The sequence below is a fragment of the Neovison vison genome, chromosome 7 (assembly GCF_020171115.1).
Source record: "Neovison vison isolate M4711 chromosome 7, ASM_NN_V1, whole genome shotgun sequence".
In the NCBI taxonomy this organism is placed as follows: domain Eukaryota; kingdom Metazoa; phylum Chordata; class Mammalia; order Carnivora; family Mustelidae; genus Neogale; species Neogale vison.
In genome coordinates, this window is record NC_058097.1 from 75,488 (window position 1) to 94,596 (window position 19,109).

Consider the following 19,109-nt stretch of genomic DNA (forward strand, 5'->3'; position numbering starts at 1 on the left):
AAATGTAGAAAACCTTCATTGGCAGACAATACAAATCTAAAAAACCAACAGCCCCTGTCCTTGGTGAAAGAGCAGGTCATCTGGGGAGCAGTCCCGGGCAGGTGCTAAGTTGGGGTGCTCACGAGTCCTGCAGGGCCCTGGCCCAGCGTCCGCCCAATCACAGCTGTCTCCAGAGGCTTGAAGCCCACATTGTCCAGAGGGATCCCAAAGGCCAGGAGCTTCGCCTCGTAGGTGCGCAGCAGGTCGTTGTGGGCCTGCAGGGTGAGAGCAGCGTCAGGAGGGAGAGGCTGACACCAAGGCAGACTCCAGCCCAGGCCCCCGCGGCTCTGGAGGCCACAGGAGGCTGGCAGTGGAAACCCGCACAGCGAGCCTTTACGGCAGCTCACGGTAGGCCACACCTGGTCATGGGCACTTTTATGCACATGAACTCAAGTAATTCACAACGGGAAATGCTGCCGTCGTTCCTCTTTCAAAGATGGGGAAACTGAGGCAGAAGACACAGACTCAGCAGACCTGTGCACACTCCTGAGCACGCTCCTGGTTCTCCATCAGGCATTTCCCGATCAAACTGGTCATCCTTGACTTCCCGGACATGACCTTCCACGTGCACATGCTCGACCTCACAGAGCCTCCCTGCTTAGTCTGGCTCCTGCCCCCCATCCCAGGAAGGCTAAGGCCTGGGCAGAGAGTGCTGGTGGGGCCAACGGGAAGCCAGGTTCCTGTTCCCCTCTCTGGAAAATGGCTATTTTCTGGAGAGTGGATTGCATCGGATGGTCGTGAGGGTTTGAAGAGCTGATGCGTGTGAAACGCTTAGAGCAGGGCCTGACTCAGATTAAAACTCAAAAGGGGTCATTATCCTCACCATCATCAAGGGAACAGTGGGCCCTGGCTCTCGCCCTTCTCTGGGGGACAGACATTCCCCCAGACCTGCACACAGTAAATGGCCCTAATTTTGTGTGTGTAAATACCACGGGATGCCGCAGCAGCTAAAGGAAGGGCCCAGAGGGGCAGGGCCGAGAAGAGGCCCAGGGAGCTCAGGTCACCATGGAGCCCAGCGCCAGTGGCAGGCCCTGCCTCCCTCCTGGGCTTCCACACCCCAAGGCGCACAGAACCAGGAAGCCGGCCCCACCCTGCACATTTACGGGCTTATGTGAGTCACACTTATGGGGTGGCTTCTCAGGGGGAGTGTGTCCATGGGCAGCACTGTGTCTGCATTCCCCACAGGCAAAGCCCAGACAAGGCTGTGGCCTCCGCCACAGAGGCAGGACCCCCAGGGAGAGAGCCCAGGCCTCTCGGGTTCTCAGGGTTCTCACTGCCCCCCCCAGCAGGAGGCCTCGATGCTCATGTGTACGTCTGGTGTGGATGGGGTGTGCAGCTTACATCAGACTGACAAGGAGCGAGAAAAGTTTGGACTGACTCGTAGCTGTCCCCTCCGTGAAGGAAGCCCATCCAATCACCCCAGAGCCCAGGTCACCAAGAGCAAAGGTCACATGAGAGACAAGGACAGAGCGTGCTGGACAAACTGCCCTCACTTACCAGATAGCCACTGAGCAGACCCCGGAAAGGACACCAGAACGGTAGCACTAACTCAGTGACCTGAGAAGGCCCAGACAGCCTCAGGCCATGTGTACCTCCAAGGTGTAGACAAGGTGGGGCCCTGAGAGGGGGCAGGGGGCTCCAGGTACCTTGCAGACCCGGGCCAGCTCATACTGCAAGTCCTTGATGGTGCTGTTCTTTGATTCTAGAACGTCCTAAGGAGAGAAGGGTAGACCTGAGTTTGAGCCTATCTCTGGGCTGAGGCAGACAGGGGTTGGTGGGGGTCTCGGGCCCCCAGCAGGAGGTCTCAGACATGCAGGGAATGGCACCAGGGTCCATCAGTGTGGACATCCACACAGGCAGCAGCCGGCCAGTGTGGAAAGCTCTTGCAAGGAGAAAGGGAAAACAGGACCCGGCTCTCTCTAAGGAAACCGTCTAGATGGTGGGAAGTGAGGAACAAAGGCAGAGAAGCCAGGCCAACCAAGGTCCAGGGAAGGGCCCTTGAATCCCCACCTGCCTCCTGGGAGGGTTCCTCTGGGCAAGCCAGGGAACTGACAAGAAAAGGCCCTGGCCCAAGGTCACAGCTGCAGCGACCACTGTCGATGGGGTTGATTTGATCCCTCCATCAGGACTGCTGGCCGCAAAGCCTTACTACCCAGCCCCAGGACCAGCCGCCCTTCCCAACAGCAGAGGCAGGAAAGCTCTTCCATTTCCAAAAGCGCCCTCGCTCTCTGCCTGGCAGTGTTCACAAGTCGGGACAAGGAGTGAGACGGGCCCCCGGTCTCCAGTGCCCGGTGCTGCCAGCCCGCACTATGCCCCCCCTATGGGGCAGCACCACCCCAGGCCCCAAGACCCTGTTCCAAGTGGCTCCAGCCCCACAGGCCCTGCCGCCCGCCGAGCGGCACGCGCCGCTGCCTGTAACGGTATCTGGTCTCAGCCAGAAGTGGACACCCCGTCTCCGCAGCCTGCCCAGCTGTCCTCCGTCAGCAACGTGTCCGGGAACGACAAGTCCTTCGTCCCACCTGCCTTCCCAGGGGGCTCTGTCTGAGGCAGCCCACCACACCCAGAACACACCCAAAACATACCAGAACACACCCAGAACACACCAGAACACACCCAGAACACACCAGAACACACCCAGAACACACCCAGAACACACCCGTGGCTCCTCACCAGCCTCACGCTCACGCACACCCAACACGCTTCGGAACGGCACCTGTCCAGCTGGCTCTGCCCTCCTCCCCCAGCTCTGCACTCCCCCCACACCCAAGCAGCAAGGCGCTCACACGTATGCAACAGCACCTGGTGGGAGCTGAGAGCCTCAGGTCAAGGCCAGGTGGGCAGGAAGCCAGCCTGCAGGGTTTGGGCTTTTTTCTTAAAGATCAATTTATCTGAGGGGTGGTGCAGAGGGCGAGAGAGAGACAGAATCTCAAGCAGACTCCACGTGGAGCCTGACTCGGGGCTCAAACCCACCACCCATGGGATCAGGCCGAGTCGAACCAAGAATCAGACAGATACGTAATCAAGTGAGCGACCCAGGCCCCCATAAAGGGCTTTATGGAAAGATTAGGCGACCCACAGGTTAACCCTCTGGGCCTGGGTGTCGAGAGAGCAGACGACATCACTGACCGCCTGACAAACGCTGCCGTGTGCTTCCCAGGATGAGACACCTGCGCAGTGAAGCCTCTGTGATTCCCCAGACTCGGGTCTGTTTCTCCACAAAGGAAGAGCAGCCTGGAAGATGCTGTGTCTGGGACAAACTGGCCGCCCCTCCCTGGGCCTCTCCACGGAGACGTGCAGACCCGCAGGGACACTGCACCTGGGGCTGCCTCAGGCCTGAGGGCTGCGGGTCACCCAGGTGGCCGGGATCCCAGCACAACCACACTTCCCGGCAGCAAGAGACCCCCTTTCTGGCCTCGCCTGTTCTTTCTGTGACACATCCTGGTGAGGCCCAGGCTTCAGCTGTCTTGTTGAATGCTCCCCCTGTGCCCAAGACAGCCCATGCAGAGGGGACCACCACAAAGAACCGCGAACTCACGACCGAACACTCTAGGCTTTGCTCAGACCTTAACTCCCTCTGGGAAGCCTGCCCCAGCCCCCACCACGCAGCCCTGTATGTCCCTGTCCCAACTGCCCTCAGCCCACATCAAGCAGGCCATCTTTGCGTCCAGGGCAGACTGGCGGTGGCCTCGGCTAGGAGCTCATAGGTTCGGCTGTGCCCCGGGCCTGTCTCTAGGCTTGTCACCGATGCCTGAGAAGCACAAGCCCCGAGTTTTGAGAGCAGCTTGAGGTGCTGTCCAGGCTGAGCTAACCCTGCTGTGAGCATGGACGGCCGTGGGCCCAGGGCCAGAAGGGGCCAAGAGGGTGAAGCACGAAGCAAGAGAGAGCCGGGGGGCCTGGGGACAGATGTCTGCAGGCCCTGTCGGTGCCCCAGCCACAGGAAACCCATAATGGTCCCTCCCCAACGTCCACAGCAAGTCCCCACTGGAGAGACAGAGGCCAGACACACACACGCATCCAACACGTGACCCCAGCCTGAGCCCCGGATGCCCGCTGGGGGACCGGAATGGGATGCTGCAGCCTGGGACCCACCTCCAGTTTGCGGGACACAAGGGTCAGCGCCGTGGGGTCCAGGTTGGAGGCTGCCAGCACCTCATTGAACTGTGCCTCCTTCTTCTCCACGGCAGCACTCAGTGCCTGCATCTTCCGCTCCAGAACCAGGTTCTTGAAGCCCACCTTCTGCTGCACCTCCAGGATGGCCGCCGTGAACTTCCTGTACAGCTCATCCCGCTCCTGCTGCACCTGAGGGGACAGGCTGTGACAGCCAGAGACGCCACCTGCCCTGGGGGAAGCTCGCTAGGGAGAAGCCCCTCCCACCTCTGCCCCTGAACCCATCTGCAGAGTGAGCCCCTTCTACCTCTGAGTGTTGTCTACACTGCCTGTATACCCACTCTCTGTGACGGAATGGAAGGCGTGCCGCCGTCCACACTGTGGAAGGTAGGAGGAAGCGCTAATTGGACCCGCCGCTACTAAGCTGTTTCAGGAAGCAATAGGGTACCCCGGTGGGGGCTGGTGAGGCCCCACAGCGGGGCTGGGGCCCTGGGTCTGGGCAGAAGGCTCAGGTAAGACACGTTCCTGATCACACCTACGTGAGATCAAAGGGTGAGGGTTAGGAGTGTTTGGGGGAGAGGGGCTCCTAGGGACCCACCCCCTCGGCAAGCCCCAGATCCCAGACCCCCACAGGTCGGCGTACCCCACTAACAGCAGATCTAGACAATAGCTCTGGGGCCAACCACCTGTCAAGAAACAAAGGTGTTCTTTTTTACCTTCTAACTCTTGCTTTTCATTGTCACTGTAAAAAAGCAAGACTTTGTAGAAGTATAAAAAGTAAACACCCCTTGGGGCACCTGGGAGGCTCAGTGGGTTCAGCATCTGCCTTCAGCTCAAGTCCTGATTCCAGAGTCCCAGGGTTGAGCCCCGCATTGGGATCCCTGCTCTGTGGGGAGTCTGTTTCTCCCTCTGCCCCACACCCATGTTCTCTCGCTCGGTCTCAAATGAATAACTAAAATTAAAAAAAAAAAAAAAAAAAAAAGTAAACACCCTTTAACCCAACTTCCCAGAGGCCACCACGTGAACATACGGCGTAACCCCTTCCAGAACGTTCTCTACAGGTGTAAAAGCATGTCTTACAGCTAGAGAGAGAATTCCCTGCTCAAAGCCACAGCACCGTATCCTTCTCTCGACTGTACAGCTTTCCCCAGATAGGCTTCAATCCAGTCCCTGTCCCTTTGGTCTACAGAACATGGACACATCAGCACCCGTGGTTTTCTCAGGGAACACTGACTACGGCCCATGCATCGAATGACATCCCAACAGAAGAGGAGGGGACGGAGTACCCAGCTCCAGCATGGCCTCTGCACAGTCTGCATGTTCTCCCACCGACACACACCCTCTTCACTCCCAAGGCGACCTGAGGGCCCTTCTCTTAGCCGGCCGGCAGCCGGCAGCGAACAGGACCCTCCGAGGCCTCTCTGTAGGTGGCTGCACATGGGCCGAGGAACGTGGCCCTTCTGTAATCACAGTCTGTGACCGTGAAGTTCCATTAGGTGAGAAAGGACGGACATGCTCACAAGGACGGGGCAGGTCTGCCCGCATCTCTGAGAAAAGCACACTCAGGGACACATTCTCAACCCGATCCCACGGGCAGTTCTGAATGAGTGACAGTGGCCCAGGCAGGACGGGGCCCCTTGGGCCCTTCAGGCAAGATCACACTCAGAACAGCCCTCTGGGCAGACTCTATCCAAATTCCCAATGCCAATCCCATGGCTAGGGACTGACTTCCCAGAAGGAGATGCTCACAGTTACACAGAGAGAAATTTAAGGGGTGCCTAGGGGGTTCAGGTAGTTCAGTATCTGCCTTCAGCTCAGGTCATGATCCCAGGGACCTGGGATCAAGCTCCACATCGGGATCCCTGCTCCGCGGGCAGCCTGCTTCCCCTTCTGCCTCTGCCCTTCCCCCTACTGGTGCTGCTCGATCACACTCTCTCTCCCTCAAATAAATAAACAAAATCTTTAAAACAAAGGAAAAATGAACTTAGAAGGATGCCTGTAGCTGCACGTTTGCGGCAGCAAAGGATAGAAACAGAGCTCCATGTGCGGGGAACTGGCTACACGCACCGTGTCGCCTGCAGGCTCGAGCCCAGGGGAGATGACAGAGAACTGTGCTGTGGGGCAGGCATGACGCCACAGCTGCCCAGGGCACCCAGGGAGACGTCTGCGAGAATCCCCAGCGGCCCCACGGGTGAGGACACGCTGAGGAGGGGGGCCTCGCGCGCTCGCTCACAGACAGCTTGCCCCGACCTCCTTAGCAGGCGTGCCTAACACCTCGGAACGGAGACACGGGCATACAGAAGAGAAAGACCGTCCCCAGGCACCAGGGGCCAGGTGCCCTGCACAGGTCTCGCAGCTGAGCCTGCAGGAAGAATAGGGAGCGAGCGTCTCCCCACAGGGCAGCTGCTCCTGATGAGACCCCGGGGCCGTCCACAGAGCGGGCTGCAGCTTTCTGCCTCATCACCCCATCAAGCCTCACAGAACGAGCCGTGGGCACCAGGACTCCAGCCGCTCTGGCTGCAGAGCCAGGTGACAAGAGAGGTCCTCCCGGCTCCCGCTCCCGCTCCCGCTCCCGCTCCGGCTCCCGCTCCGGCTCCCGCTCCGGCTCCGGCTCCCGCTCCCGCTCCCGCTCCCGCTCCCGCTCCGGCTCCCGCTCCGGCTCCCGCTCCGGCTCCGGCTCCCGCTCCGGCTCCGGCTCCCGCTCCCGCTCCCGCTCCGGCTCCCGCTCCGGCTCCCGCTCCCGCTCCCGCTCCCGCTCCGGCTCCCGCTCCGGCTCCTGCTCCGGCTCCCGGTCCGGCTCCCGGTCCGGCTCCCGCTCCCGCTCCGGCTCCCGCTCCCGCTCCGGCTCCCACTCCCGCTCCCGCTCCGGCTCCCGCTCCCGCTCCGGCTCCCGCTCCGGCTCCCGCTCCCGCTCCCGCTCCGGCTCCCGTTCCCGCTCTGGCTCCCGCTCCGGCTCCCGCTCCCGCTCCGGCTCCCGTTCCCGCTCCGGCTCCCGCTCCGGCTCCCGCTCCCGTTCCCGTTCCCGCTCCCGCTCCCGCTCCGGCTCCCGCTCCCGTTCCCGCTCCGGCTCCCGCTCCCGTTCCCGCTCCGGCTCCCGCTCCCGCTCCGGCTCCCGCTCCGGCTCCCGCTCCCGTTCCCGCTCCCGCTCCCGCTCCGGCTCCCGTTCCCGCTCCGGCTCCCGCTCCGGCTCCCGCTCCCGTTCCCGCTCCCGCTCCCGCTCCCGCTCCGGCTCCCGTTCCCGCTCCGGCTCCCGCTCCGGCTCCCGCTCCCGTTCCCGCTCCCGCTCCGGCTCCGGCTCCCGCTCCCACTCCGGCTCCCGCTCCCACTCCGGCTCCCGCTCCCGCTCCCGCTCCGGCTCCCGCTCCGGCTCCCGCTCCCGCTCCGGCTCCCGCTCCGGCTCCGGCTCCCGCTCCCGCTCCCGCTCCGGCTCCGGCTCCCGCTCCCGTTCCCGCTCCGGCTCCGGCTCCGGCTCTGGCTCCCGCTCCGGCTCCCGCTCCCGTTCCGGCTCCGGCTCCGGCTCCGGCTCCCGCTCCGGCTCCGGCTCCGGCTCCGGCTCCGGCTCCCGCTCCCGCTCCCGTTCCGGCTCCCGCTCCGGCTCCCGCTCCGGCTCCCGCTCCCGCTCCCGCTCCGGCTCCGGCTCCCGCTCCCGCTCCCGCTCCGGCTCCGGCTCCGGCTCCGGCTCCCGCTCCCGTTCCCGCTCCGGCTCCCGCTCCAGGCTCCCGGCAGGGCCAGCCTGGCGTCTGCTCACCTTGACGAACTGCTGCTCGAGCACCTCATGTTCCCACTGCAGGTCCTTCAGCTCCTTCTCCGCGACCTTCAAACGTGCTTTTGTGCGCTGGAGAGAAAACAAGCAGCAGGAGAAGAAAGGACTGAGGATCCGGCATCTACAGAACAGACTTCTGGAGGGTGGCAGCCCCAAGATAACCATCCGACAGAGCTGGCTCGGGGGCACCTGGTGACTCAGCGCCCGGTTTCTGAGTTTGAGGGAGGGGACGCGAGGAGGGAGCCCACCAGCAGGATCTGCTTGTCCCTCTCGTAGCTGCCCAGCTTCTTCTGCATCTCATTCATGTCGTCGCGAGCCTTCTGGAGGGGGTCTGCCAGGCGCCGGTTCTGCACGGACACCTCCATCATCTCCTTCTCCAAGTGGTCCTCCTTCTTGCGCATGTCTTCCATCTGCTCCTGTCAGAACCAGGACCGGGGTTCGGGAGGTTCAGCAGGCAGAGCTGAGGGAACTGTGGTCTTCAGGGGTGAGGGCCATGAGCCCTCCCGCCCAGGAAGGATGGTCCTCAAGTCCCAGACCACTTGCGTGTAACCACTCAAGGGATTCTGCACTATGGGAACTTATTTGGAATTTTCTAGGAAGGCGGCCTCCATGCCAGTGATATCATGCTGCACTCGTGACCCCGGGAACAGACCCCAGGGGTAGGGGACAGTCCCCAGGGGTAGGGGACAGTAGGGATGGTCACTACCCCCCCACTAGTTGACGACACCAGCACCGGGCAGCCTCGCTACGCCTCCCACCGCAGCTCTGCACAGGCTTCTGCCCAGCCCGTGCACCCTGTTCCATCCACCCGTCTGCACTGCGTACGGTGTGCTGCTTCCAGCCCGAGTCTGCAGCAGGCACGTCCCCGACGCAGCTACAGCCAGGACAGTGGGTATCTGTCTACGCAGGGGCGTGGGGCCCGCCGCCCTCACGCAGCACCTTGAGGGAGTTGATGAGCGCCAGGTTGTTGAGGGTGATGTCGTTGTAGTAGTTCTTGATGTCCGTAAAGGCCTCCTCGTGCCGCCGCATCAGCGCGTTGATCTGGCCGTTCTTTCTCTCCTCCACCTCGTGGATCTCGGTCCTTCTCCGCAGGTCAAGCTCATCCCTAAGCATCTTCATCTTTTTGTCATACTTGGCCTCAATTTCTGAAAGGCAGAAGCACACGGAGGAACAGGGGGCCTGACGGCTCCAAGCAGAGACGGAACCTACAGACACAGCCCAGGAGCGAGGGCTATGCGGACAAGCTCACGGCTGACACATGTGCCTCACACACACCACGGCCAGCCTTCCATGGCCTGTACCAGGCATGGCTAGTCGATCCCGGGACCAGGGTTCCCACCGACTGAGGGTCGGCAGCTCCCACGGCGGTGTGTGTGGCTGGCAAGGGAGAGAGCTGCATCAGTAAAACACACAGATTTCTCAAACGGGAGCCCCTCAGGCCGGCAGCCACGGAAAAGACTATTCTAAGGATACTGCCCACGAGACTGAAAATGGCTTCCTGCTTCAACTGCCAGGAGCTTCACAGCCTCCCCGGCTCACACGGAAATAAGATCTTCTGGGATTTGGGGCCATCCATCAGCCTCGAAAACTATCCCATCTTTTCTGTGCATGTCTGGGCTGCTGTAGCTAACAAGCCCTGAAGGTTAATGACCACCGGTGGGAGGGGTTCTGGCGGGGGCTTACAGTGGATCCGCGAGACACTGACCTCGCACCTGCCTCTCAAAGTCATTCCGCATCTTGGTGATCTCCTCCGTGTGCTTCTGCAAGGGAGAGAAGCTGGCCGTTACCAGACACACACAGAAGCCTCTCCCTGGGGCTGGCCTGGCCCCTCAGGCGTATGGAAAATCCAGCCCAGAAAATCCGGAGCGGTCCTGCTGGGTGCTGCTTCCCCTCGTGTCCAAGCTCATGCCCCCTGCTCAGAGTGATGTGGTTGTGGTAACCTCCATGTTTCGTCATTCGACTTCCTCAGCTAAAGTCACCTCTGAGCTCGACACAAAGTGAACAGATGTTCCAAACACGATAACCATGCTTGGCCTTTGGCTTGGTCTGCCCACAGGCTACGGACCACTGGCCACACCTACACAGAGCTGCAGGCTCTTTCCAATGCCTGCTGACCTGCCTCAGCTGGGGCTTGGAGGAACCCTGAAAAGTATGTTGACAGTTATATGTCAACATTTTGAATAAAAAACTGACATTATTGTTCACAGTCATGTTTTTGCACAAAGGGGAACTAACCATGTAACTACTCCAAATCCAGGCCTCAGGTAAGCAGGCAGTCTCACATGACTAAATTCACTAGAAACCAGCCCAGGATGTACTTCTATCAGCAAAGACCAGACAATTCCCATGACCAAGACTTCAGCCTCCAGCTTCGCTGCAAAGCCTGCACTGTTACTGAGTTTTTTCCTAGTTCAGAGGAGGCTGGCTTGCCTCCAGGCATGAGGCAAATGTGTTGACAAAGTCTTCTCAGACTGCAGCCAGAAAAGAGCCTTAGAAAAATCAGTTGAACCACCTTCCCCCTGCCCAGATCCTCCAAACGTCCACCAACTCAGCCTGGGTCAAAGCTGTGGCTCCTGACGCCGACAAGCTCTGACCCATCTCCCTGGCCTCCTCGCCGCTCACTCCTCTGGGCCTTCATACTGACCCATCCCTGCTCCTTCTTCAGACCTGGTCTCCCTACGCCTGGCTCAGCAACCCCTCTTTCCAACCTTTGCCCAAATGTCAGCTTCTCCATGAGCCATTCCCAGAACTCCTGGTGGAAAAATGCCTCTCCCGCCCCAATCTCCAGCACCTTCCTCCCTGCTTTGTTCTCCCCACAGCACTCCTGCCTGTGGATATGTAGACACGTCCACCCTCCATTCGGTCTCCTGGCTCCTTCCCGAACCATCAGACATCCGTGGGCGGTCCTTCTATCATTCCTGTTCCCCATATGTTCTCAGAAACCAGACCGGGGCCTGCGTCTTACAGATACTCAGCAAATGAATTTCAGCCTCCACCTGGAAGCCCCCAGCCTCCCCAAGAAAGGACCAAACAGTCAGCCGTGTGCTCGTGAGCCCAGCTTGCACGAGACACTTCCCACCACCCGGGGGCTCACACGCTGGACACTCTAATGGTTGTGTGTGTTTCTAAATGTCCGAGAGTCCCCAGGGAGAGCAGCGAGGGGTCAGGAGTCAGCAGTACGTGGCGAAAGACACTGAGTGGGACTTCCCTCCTGGGGAGTCAGTTTGTGGTTCAGTCTAAGACACAAGACTGTACCTGGTTCCCAAACGGGATGTGTCTGGCTACATGCTTTTCGTTATTTCTATTTTTATTTCAAGTAATTGCCAAAATGCAGGGAACTGCTAAGGAAAATATGAATTCCCAGTTCTGCTGAATGATCAGGAGTTCGCGGTCCCCAGCGGCCCGTCAGGCCCCAGTGCCCTCACACCTACCAGCCGCAGGTTCTTCACCACCACCTCGTTGGCCAGCTCCTGCTCCTTGAGCTCCACCTTCAGCGCCCGCATGTCCTTGCGCAGTGCTCCCTCCTGCGTGCGGTGCTCCTTCTGCGCCAGCTTCATGACCACAGTGCCCTCGGCCTTCATCTCCGTCAGGTTGTTCTGATGCTCATACAGCAGGTGTTTCACCTTCTGCTTGTACACCTGCAGACAGCGGGAGCAGGTGATGGCCTGCACACCCGCACACACACACCCCTGCACGTGCGGGCTCCCTGCACACTCGCGCACACACCCCTGCACGTGCGGGCTCCCTGCACACCCGCACACACACACCCCTGCACATGCAGGGTCCCTGCACACTCACACACACCCCTGCACGTGCGGGCTCCCTGCACACTCGCGCACACACCCCTGCATGTGCGGGCTCCCTGCACACTCGCACACACACCCCTGCACGTGTGGGCTCTCTGCGCACTCACATACACACCCCTGCACGTATGGGCTCCCTGCACACTCGCACACACACCCCTGCACGTGCGGGCTCCCTGCACACTCACATACACACCCCTGCACGTGGGGGCTCCCTGCACACTCGCCCACACACCCCTGCACGTGCGGGCTCCCTGCACACTCACACACACCAGCACGTGTGGGCTCCCTGCACTCTCACACACACACCCCTGCACACACTCTCACAGACACACTCCTGCACACTCACACACAGTCCTGCATCTGTGGGTGCCCCGCACACACATATTCTTCTGCAAGAAATACCTTCGTTTCTCACTGTAAAGGATACAAAGGGCTGCACCGGAGGAGAGAAAATGCTACCCCCCGGGCCCCCGTCCAGCTCCGCTGTTCCATGAGGTATGTCCCGCAGGGATAGGCCAGTCAGCCCCACTAACCTTGATCTCAACCTGGTGCCTCTCTTCAGCCTCCTCCATCTCCCGGTCTTTGTTCCGCAGCTCGGCCTTCTTCTCCTCCAGCTGCCTCCGCGTGATCTCCCAGAAGGTGTGGATCTTGTCCCGCTCCAGCTGGAAGTAGTTACGCTCCTCACGCTCCCGGTCCAGCTCCTCACGGATGCGGCTGACATGCTCCTCCACCTGCCAGGCAGGGCAGAGCCGTGAGGGCCCAGCAGGGGCCCACCCAGTGCCAAGAAGAAAGGAGGGCCAGTCTCACCTAAGAACAAGAAAAACTAAAGGCAAGAAATTAAAATAGGATGCTAGGAAGGCCTAAGGACAGGACACATTCAGAAAATAGCAGAAAGATCTTGAATGTGGCTAATAAACATAAAATGATTATATCCTTTATTCCATTCCTGGGAATTCGGATGACAGAAATTTCTCAAAAGAACACAAGAGCTTTCTGCTCAAATATAGTAGACACACCATTATCACGACATCAAAAGGGGCACCTGGGTGGCCCGAGAGTCCTACTCTCTCGGTAGGCTCAGGTCATGCTCTCATGGAGTGATGAGATAGAGCCACTGCCTGGGTCCCCACTCTGCAGGGAGTCTGCCCAAAGGCTCTTTCCCTCTGCCCCTCCCCCAGCGCACGCGCGCGCACGCGCACACACACACTCTCTCTCTCTCTCTCTCCCTCTCTCTCTCTCTCTCTCCCTCCCTCTCGTATAAATAAATAAATCTTTTTTAAAAAAATTTTTAAGGAGGCACCTTGGCAGTTGGTTAAATATCTGCCTCCGGCTCAGGTCATGATCCTGGGGTCCTGGGATAGAGCCCCATGTCGGGCTCCCTGCTTAGTAGGGAGTCTGCTTCTCCCTCCCCACTTCTGCTCTCTGTCATTATCTCTGTCTCTCTCTCTCAAATGAATAAATAAAATCTTTTTTAAAAATTCTTTTAAGGAAATAATCTAAGATAATTTTAAATAGGGAAATGATTGAGAAATTAGAGTAAATCTACTGGAAGATTATACAACCCAAAGACACATGGATATGAAATGGTGTAGCACCATATACACATATTCACAGGATAATGCTAATTTTAAATGCTAATTTTAACATGTATCTCTAAAGATACATGTTAAGCAAAAAAAATATGCAAAACCAGAAGACCAGCTAACATCCAAAAGGCCTGGTCCAAAGCCAATGGCAGCCAAATCTGCAAATAGGTTAAATTTAAGAGAAAAGTAAGGCAGGCTCTTAGCTTCCTTGTGAATTTCCTTTCCATCAAGACTTGGTTATCTACATCGCTAGAGGCAAGGGAAACAAAAGCAAAAATCAACTACTGGGACTTCATCAAGATAAAAAGCTGCGGAAACAACCTAAAGGTGGCCCAGAATGGGAAAAGACATTTGCAAACAATGTACTGGATAAAGGGTTAGTATCCAAAATCTAGAAAGAGCTTATCAAACTCAACACCCAAGAAACAACGAGAGTCTCGAGAGTCGAGAGTCCATAGACATTTCTGCAAAGACGACATCCAGATGGCCAACAGACACATGAGAAAGTGCTCCACATCACTCGGCATCAGGGAAATACAAACCAAAACCACAGTGAGACACCACCTCACACCAGTCAGAATGGCTAAAATTAACAAGTCAGGAAACAACAGATTTGGCAAGGATGCAGAGAAAGGGGAACCCTCGTGCACTGTTGGTGGGAATGCAAGCTGGTGCGGCCACTCTGGGAAGCTGCATGGAGGTTCCTCAAGACGTTAAAACTAGAACTACCCTAAGACCCAGCAATCGCACTACTGGGTATTTACCCAAAGGACACAAAAGTAAGGATCCAAAGGGTCACATGCACCCCAGTTATACCAGCAACGTCCACAATAGCCAACCTCTGTTGGCCAGATGTTCACCAACTGAAGCTATTAAAAGAAGATGGTACTGATATGCCCCAATAATGGGTTCATGATTAAAGGAGCGAGACTGATATAAAGCGAAGGTCAAGCAAAGCTTTATTTCGCGCCAAGCATCAAGAATCAAACCGAATGTTCGGGGCCACGCCTCTTACAAGAGAGGACAACCTTTCTCTGTTTCACAGACTAGCTTTCAAGGGCAAAGGCCATGTGGTTGCGCCTGGCCACGCACAGGTGGCCAATGAGATTGTAACACACAGAGGAAACTCCACAGTTATGTTAGGTCACATAGAAGTGACCAGTTGAATTACAATTTACCCTATAGTAGACATTTGACCTAGCCTAACACCTAGGTTAGAATTGGCGCCCAAAAGGCTCCCAAAGTGGTGGGGGGGGGGTGTGTGTGCCATACTCCTTGGTAGCTAGGAGACAGTATGCAACCTCCCACTGATCCGATGTCTCCACGGGACTTGTTTTTAAGTAAGTCCCCTGGGGGAAGGGGAGCAGGGACAGTTTATGGGTTCAACAACAAGGTTATTGCTTAACCTAGATGGAAGCCTCTGGCTAAATAGGTCCTCATAGTATTAAAAGATAAAGATGTGGTTCATAAACACAATGGAACACTACTCAGCCATCAAAAAGAATGAAATCTTGCCATTTGCAACAACATGAATGGAGCAAGAGGGTATTATGCTAGTGAAAAAAGTCAGAGAAAGACAAATACCATATGATTTCACTCACATTGTAGAATTTAAGAAAGAAAACAGATGGGGTGCCTGGGTGGCTCAGTGGGTTAAGCGTCTGCCTTCGGTTCAGATCATGGTCTCAGGGTCCTGGGATCGAGTCCTGCGTCGGGCTCTCTGCTCAGCAGGGAGCCTGCTTCCTTCCCTCTCTCTCTCTCTGCCTGCTTCTCTGCCTACTTGTGATCTCTCTCACTCTGTCAAATAAACAAATAAAATCTTAAAAAAAAAAAAACTATCAAAAGAAAGATAGGTTTATTTTTTTTTTAAAGATTTTATTTATTTATTTGACAGAGAGAGATCACAAGCAGGCAGAGAGGCAGGCAGAGAGAGAGGGGGAAGCAGGCTCCCCGCTGAGCAGAGAGCCCGACGCAGGACTCGATCCCAGGACCCTGAGATCATGACCTGAGCCGAAGGCAGCGGCTTAACCCACTGAGCCACCCAGGCGCCCCGAAAGATAGGTTTATTAACACAAACACACAAGCTGACATGGAACCCCCAGTAGGTCCCTGGCACACACTTGCCAGTCACCCATCAACATGGCGGCTGAAGAGGCATTAACACTGCACTCAGAGCTCACCATATGTTGCAATTTTTAGGTGCCTTTTAATTGAAATTATAATTGTTTAATTATGTTCTCTGGCCCTTAATGTCATCAAAGTGGACACGTGGCTTAAAATAATTCCTACTGGGACTCCTAGGGTCTCAGTTGGTTGAGCGTCTGCCTTCGGCTCAGGTCATGATCTCGGGGTCCTCGGGTTGAGCCCCGTGCTGGGCTCCCTGATCAGTGGGGACTCTGCTTCTCCCTTGCACCTCCCCTCACTTGTCCTCTCCCTCTCTCTTTCTCTCATATAAATGAATAAAATCTTTCTTTTAAAAGGGGGAAAAAATTAAAGCTTATTAAAAATACAAAAATAAAAATAGGGGCGCCTGGGTGGTTCAATGGGATAAGCCTCTGCCTTCGGCTCAGGTCATGATCTCGGGGTCCTGGGATCGAGCCCCATGTCAGGCTCTCTGCTCAGTGGGAAGCCTGCTTCCTACTCGCTCTCTGCTGCTTCTCTGCCTACTTCTGATTTCTGTCAAATAAATAAATAAAATATTTTTTTAAAAAATACAAAAATAAAAATAAATAATTCCTACCGTTTAATGGCAAATAAAATAAATAAGAATACTGTACACACATATACTATGTAACAGTTCAGCAAACATCAGGTGTATAGAAGGGTAAAACTGGAAGGACACATAGAATATTAAAAATAGGGGAACCGGGGCACCTGGGTGGCTCGGTGCGTTAAAGCCTCTGCCTTTGGCTCGGGTCATGATCCCGGGGTCCTGGAATCAAGCCCCGCATCAGGCTCTCTGCTCAGCGGGGAGCCTGCCTCCTCCTCTCTCTCTGCCTGCCTCTCTGCCTACTTATGATCTCTCAAATAAATAAATAAAGTCTTAAAAAAAAAAAAAATAGGGGCACCTAGGTGGCTCAGTCAGTTAAGTGTCAGCCTCCGGCTTGGGTCGAGTCCAGCATTGGGCTCCTCCCGCTCTCCCTCTGCTGCTCCCCTGCTTGTGCTCTCTCTAACTCTGAAAAATAAATAAATAAATAAGTTTTTTTAAAAGGAAGAAAGCTAAAAATAGTTTTTATATCAGAAAATCATTTCCTTCCAAATTCCTACCACCCTATAAAAAAATTTCTTCGATGTGGCTACATTTTTTTTTTTTACTACGTACTGTACTTGATAGCTTTGGAACCAATGATGGAAACGGACAGAAGTGCGGGAGCAGACCGAGGGGAGATGGATGAGGAAGCGGTGGGTGGTGGGCGGCGGCTGAAAGAGGTTCGTGAAGGCAAACACCCAGAGACAACACTGAACAGCAGCAGTACTACCATCCCAACCCAGGAGTAGGCCAAGGCCTTGCTCACCTGCTCCTTGCTCATGTCCTCTGGAGCAAGCCCGTCAACAATCGGGGCACCTTTGGTTTTCCCTTTCTTCCCTTTCTTCTTGGGTGCCTTTGATTAAAGAAGAGATGATTGGGTGAGGAAGGAAGGCTCTCTAAAGGCATCAGCTTCTGGCTGGCTCTGATTAACCCCCCCCGGGGCACACTGGGATAGGAGGACCTGTTCTGGTTTCTCTCCTGTTGCTCCAGATCTCACGTCCCACCTGGACCTCATCACTGTGCCTGCCCTAAGGTTTCCCACCCATAATCACCCAGAGGGAAAAGGAAGGACAAATCTTCCTTTTCAGAAGAGAACACTTTTTCCCTCAGAAAGGAAGGTAGGAGAAACTCCTTCTAAATCCACTCCTTGGTATGTGGCAGAGACATCCTGGCATGAATGCAAAATTTACTTGGCCAGGAAGAACCCCAACAGCAACTGTCAAACATCACCATGTTGGCGATAATGCTTGGTGACCACCCTAGAGAAACCTGCAAGACACTGCTGGGTATGTGTACGGAGAAATGGTCCAGAGCAAGGAACACAGGTGGAAACGTGGGGCTGCCTTTTCTTCCAAATACAAAACGCCTTCGGAGAACCCTGGTCAGGAGCTGAAGCAGACGGCACTCCCCATGGGTGCTCTGTCAAGGGTTGGCCACACAGGAGCAGCTCCTAGTGTATGGCCTGCTCTAACAACGGACGCGGTGGAAGAGCCTCCCACCTCCACTCAGTTCCCAAGAGCCCCTCAAGCAGGGGCTGAATTTCCAAATCCCTACCTTCTCCCAGCTCTGGGACCCACGCTTGTGTGCGTGTGCCTGCATCTACCTGTTTCTGTAACCTTTCTGTGTCTGCGTCTAAATGTCTCTATTAACGTTTCTATGTCTGTAGAGGTATGTCGACATGTAACGTCTTTATGATTACAAAAAAAAACTTTTACATGGATACCTTAGAAAACAGAAACACAAAAAGAAAATAGGAAAATCCCCCCATTCCAACAAGCTAGTGACAAACCTAAGGATTCTGGTGGCCGTTTCCAGTTGATTTTAAAAACCCATGCACTGGGACCTTCACTCCTAACGTCCTGCCGTCCTTCCAATCCCTCTGCTCTAAGAAGTCCACCCCATGGGAAGGTGCCCCAGTTTCATAACTACTTGGCAACTCACAGCCAAATGCAGGGGCTAGGCATAGCTCCCGGGGAGGCACCCCCCCCCATCAGCTGATACCCACTCCTGCAGCATCTACCTGGAAAACGAGCTCTTGTGAACCCTAAATCATGAGTGGAGGGGCAGGTGAGGGCCCTGAAACGGAGACAGCCAGGGAGTCCCACCCTGCTCCTCTAGGTACGGGCCTGACTCCTCCAAGGCTCTCCAAGGAAACAGCAGTTCCTGAACCCTGAGGCTCCGTCCAGGAACCCTCGGTGTAGAGGGACCTCCAGCCACTCCGGTATGCCCCAGGCTCTCCACCCCAGAGACTGGAGGTCCTAGGGTATCCCCTGAACCCGACTGTGCTCCTGGGGACCCTGTGTGGCCCCGGGCCCCTCGCCCTAGGTCTCAAGGATACGCAAGACTGAGAATTCCCTCCAGACAGGAAATCCTTCTGACCCAGGTTCTGTCTTCGGGACAGCGTGCAACCCACCGCCCGGATCCTGGTTGGGGTCGGGGGGGGGGGTGCGTCTATGAGCCCCGCCGTGAGCACCGGATCCGGGAGAGCCCGGGTCTCTCAGCTCCAAGTGCGTGCGCGGCCCGGGATGCGGGGGCCCCAGCAGCCAGTGCTGTCCCCCCGAAGACGCCACGAGAGCGCCAAGGCCTCAGTTCCAGGAACCCGGAGCTCCAGGCCCCCCCCGTGCTGGGGTCTCCGCGTACTCGAGTCCCGCGGACCCAGACCTCCCGCCCAGGCGCGTCTCTGCGCGGACACGGCCCCCGCACGGACCCCCGCCAGCTCCCGCCGCCGGCTCACCATGGCTGCGGTGGTCGCGACCCGCCGCGGCGCTCAGACAGGCGGCTCCCGCCCCGCCCAGGCTGCGCCGTCTCCCGGCAACCGGTGGGCGGTCCCGCGCGAAGTCTCGGCGACCCTCGCGAGACTCGGCCGGCCGCGCCAGCCCCTAGCGACGGCCGAGGCGAGCTCCTAGCAACGCGCCCCGGCGCTACCCGGGGCCGCGGAGTCGTCGGGCTCTTCCCGGCAGCCGGGGCGGGGCGGGGAGCCCCGCGCTTCGTCTCCCCGAAGTTCCTGACGGCGGTCGGTTGCGGGCTTCTGCTTGTCTCCCCGCCCAGAACCGAAGCTC

The 19,109-nt window shown here is 57.0% G+C and overlaps 1 protein-coding gene across 3 annotated transcripts; it reads right to left on the minus strand.

The window, feature by feature from the left end:
- On the minus strand, nucleotides 1-18,843 carry GAS8 (growth arrest specific 8). Of its 3 annotated transcripts, none has more exons than XM_044255497.1 (11): nucleotides 18,785-18,843; nucleotides 16,817-16,903; nucleotides 12,249-12,446; nucleotides 11,341-11,547; nucleotides 9,615-9,669; nucleotides 8,849-9,054; nucleotides 8,158-8,325; nucleotides 7,895-7,981; nucleotides 4,129-4,338; nucleotides 1,686-1,751; nucleotides 1-254 (listed from the first exon to the last, which is right to left on the minus strand). In XM_044255497.1, the coding sequence occupies exons 1-11, from the start codon at nucleotides 18,785-18,787 to the stop codon at nucleotides 105-107; spliced, it is 1,437 nt and encodes a 478-aa protein (XP_044111432.1). In that variant the 5' UTR covers nucleotides 18,788-18,843; the 3' UTR covers nucleotides 1-104. The 3 variants fall into 3 exon arrangements, 2 of the variants coding, with proteins under 2 accessions (XP_044111432.1, XP_044111433.1); XR_006385413.1 differs by having other exon boundaries at nucleotides 192-254; nucleotides 1,537-1,751; XM_044255498.1 differs by lacking the exons at nucleotides 9,615-9,669; nucleotides 12,249-12,446; nucleotides 16,817-16,903; nucleotides 18,785-18,843 and having other exon boundaries at nucleotides 11,341-11,413.
- Nucleotides 18,844-19,109: the final 266 nt, after the last annotated feature.

Excerpts from the sequence above, each read along its gene's own strand:
- GAS8 (XM_044255497.1), bottom strand. Across the intron at positions 12,447-16,816 it reads AGGACATGAGCAAGGAGCAG|GTGGAGGAGCATGTCAGCCG; the intron begins GTGAGCAAGGCC and ends CCTGCCTGGCAG. Across the intron at positions 9,670-11,340 it reads TGGTGAAGAACCTGCGGCTG|AAGCACACGGAGGAGATCAC; the intron begins GTAGGTGTGAGG and ends TCTCCCTTGCAG.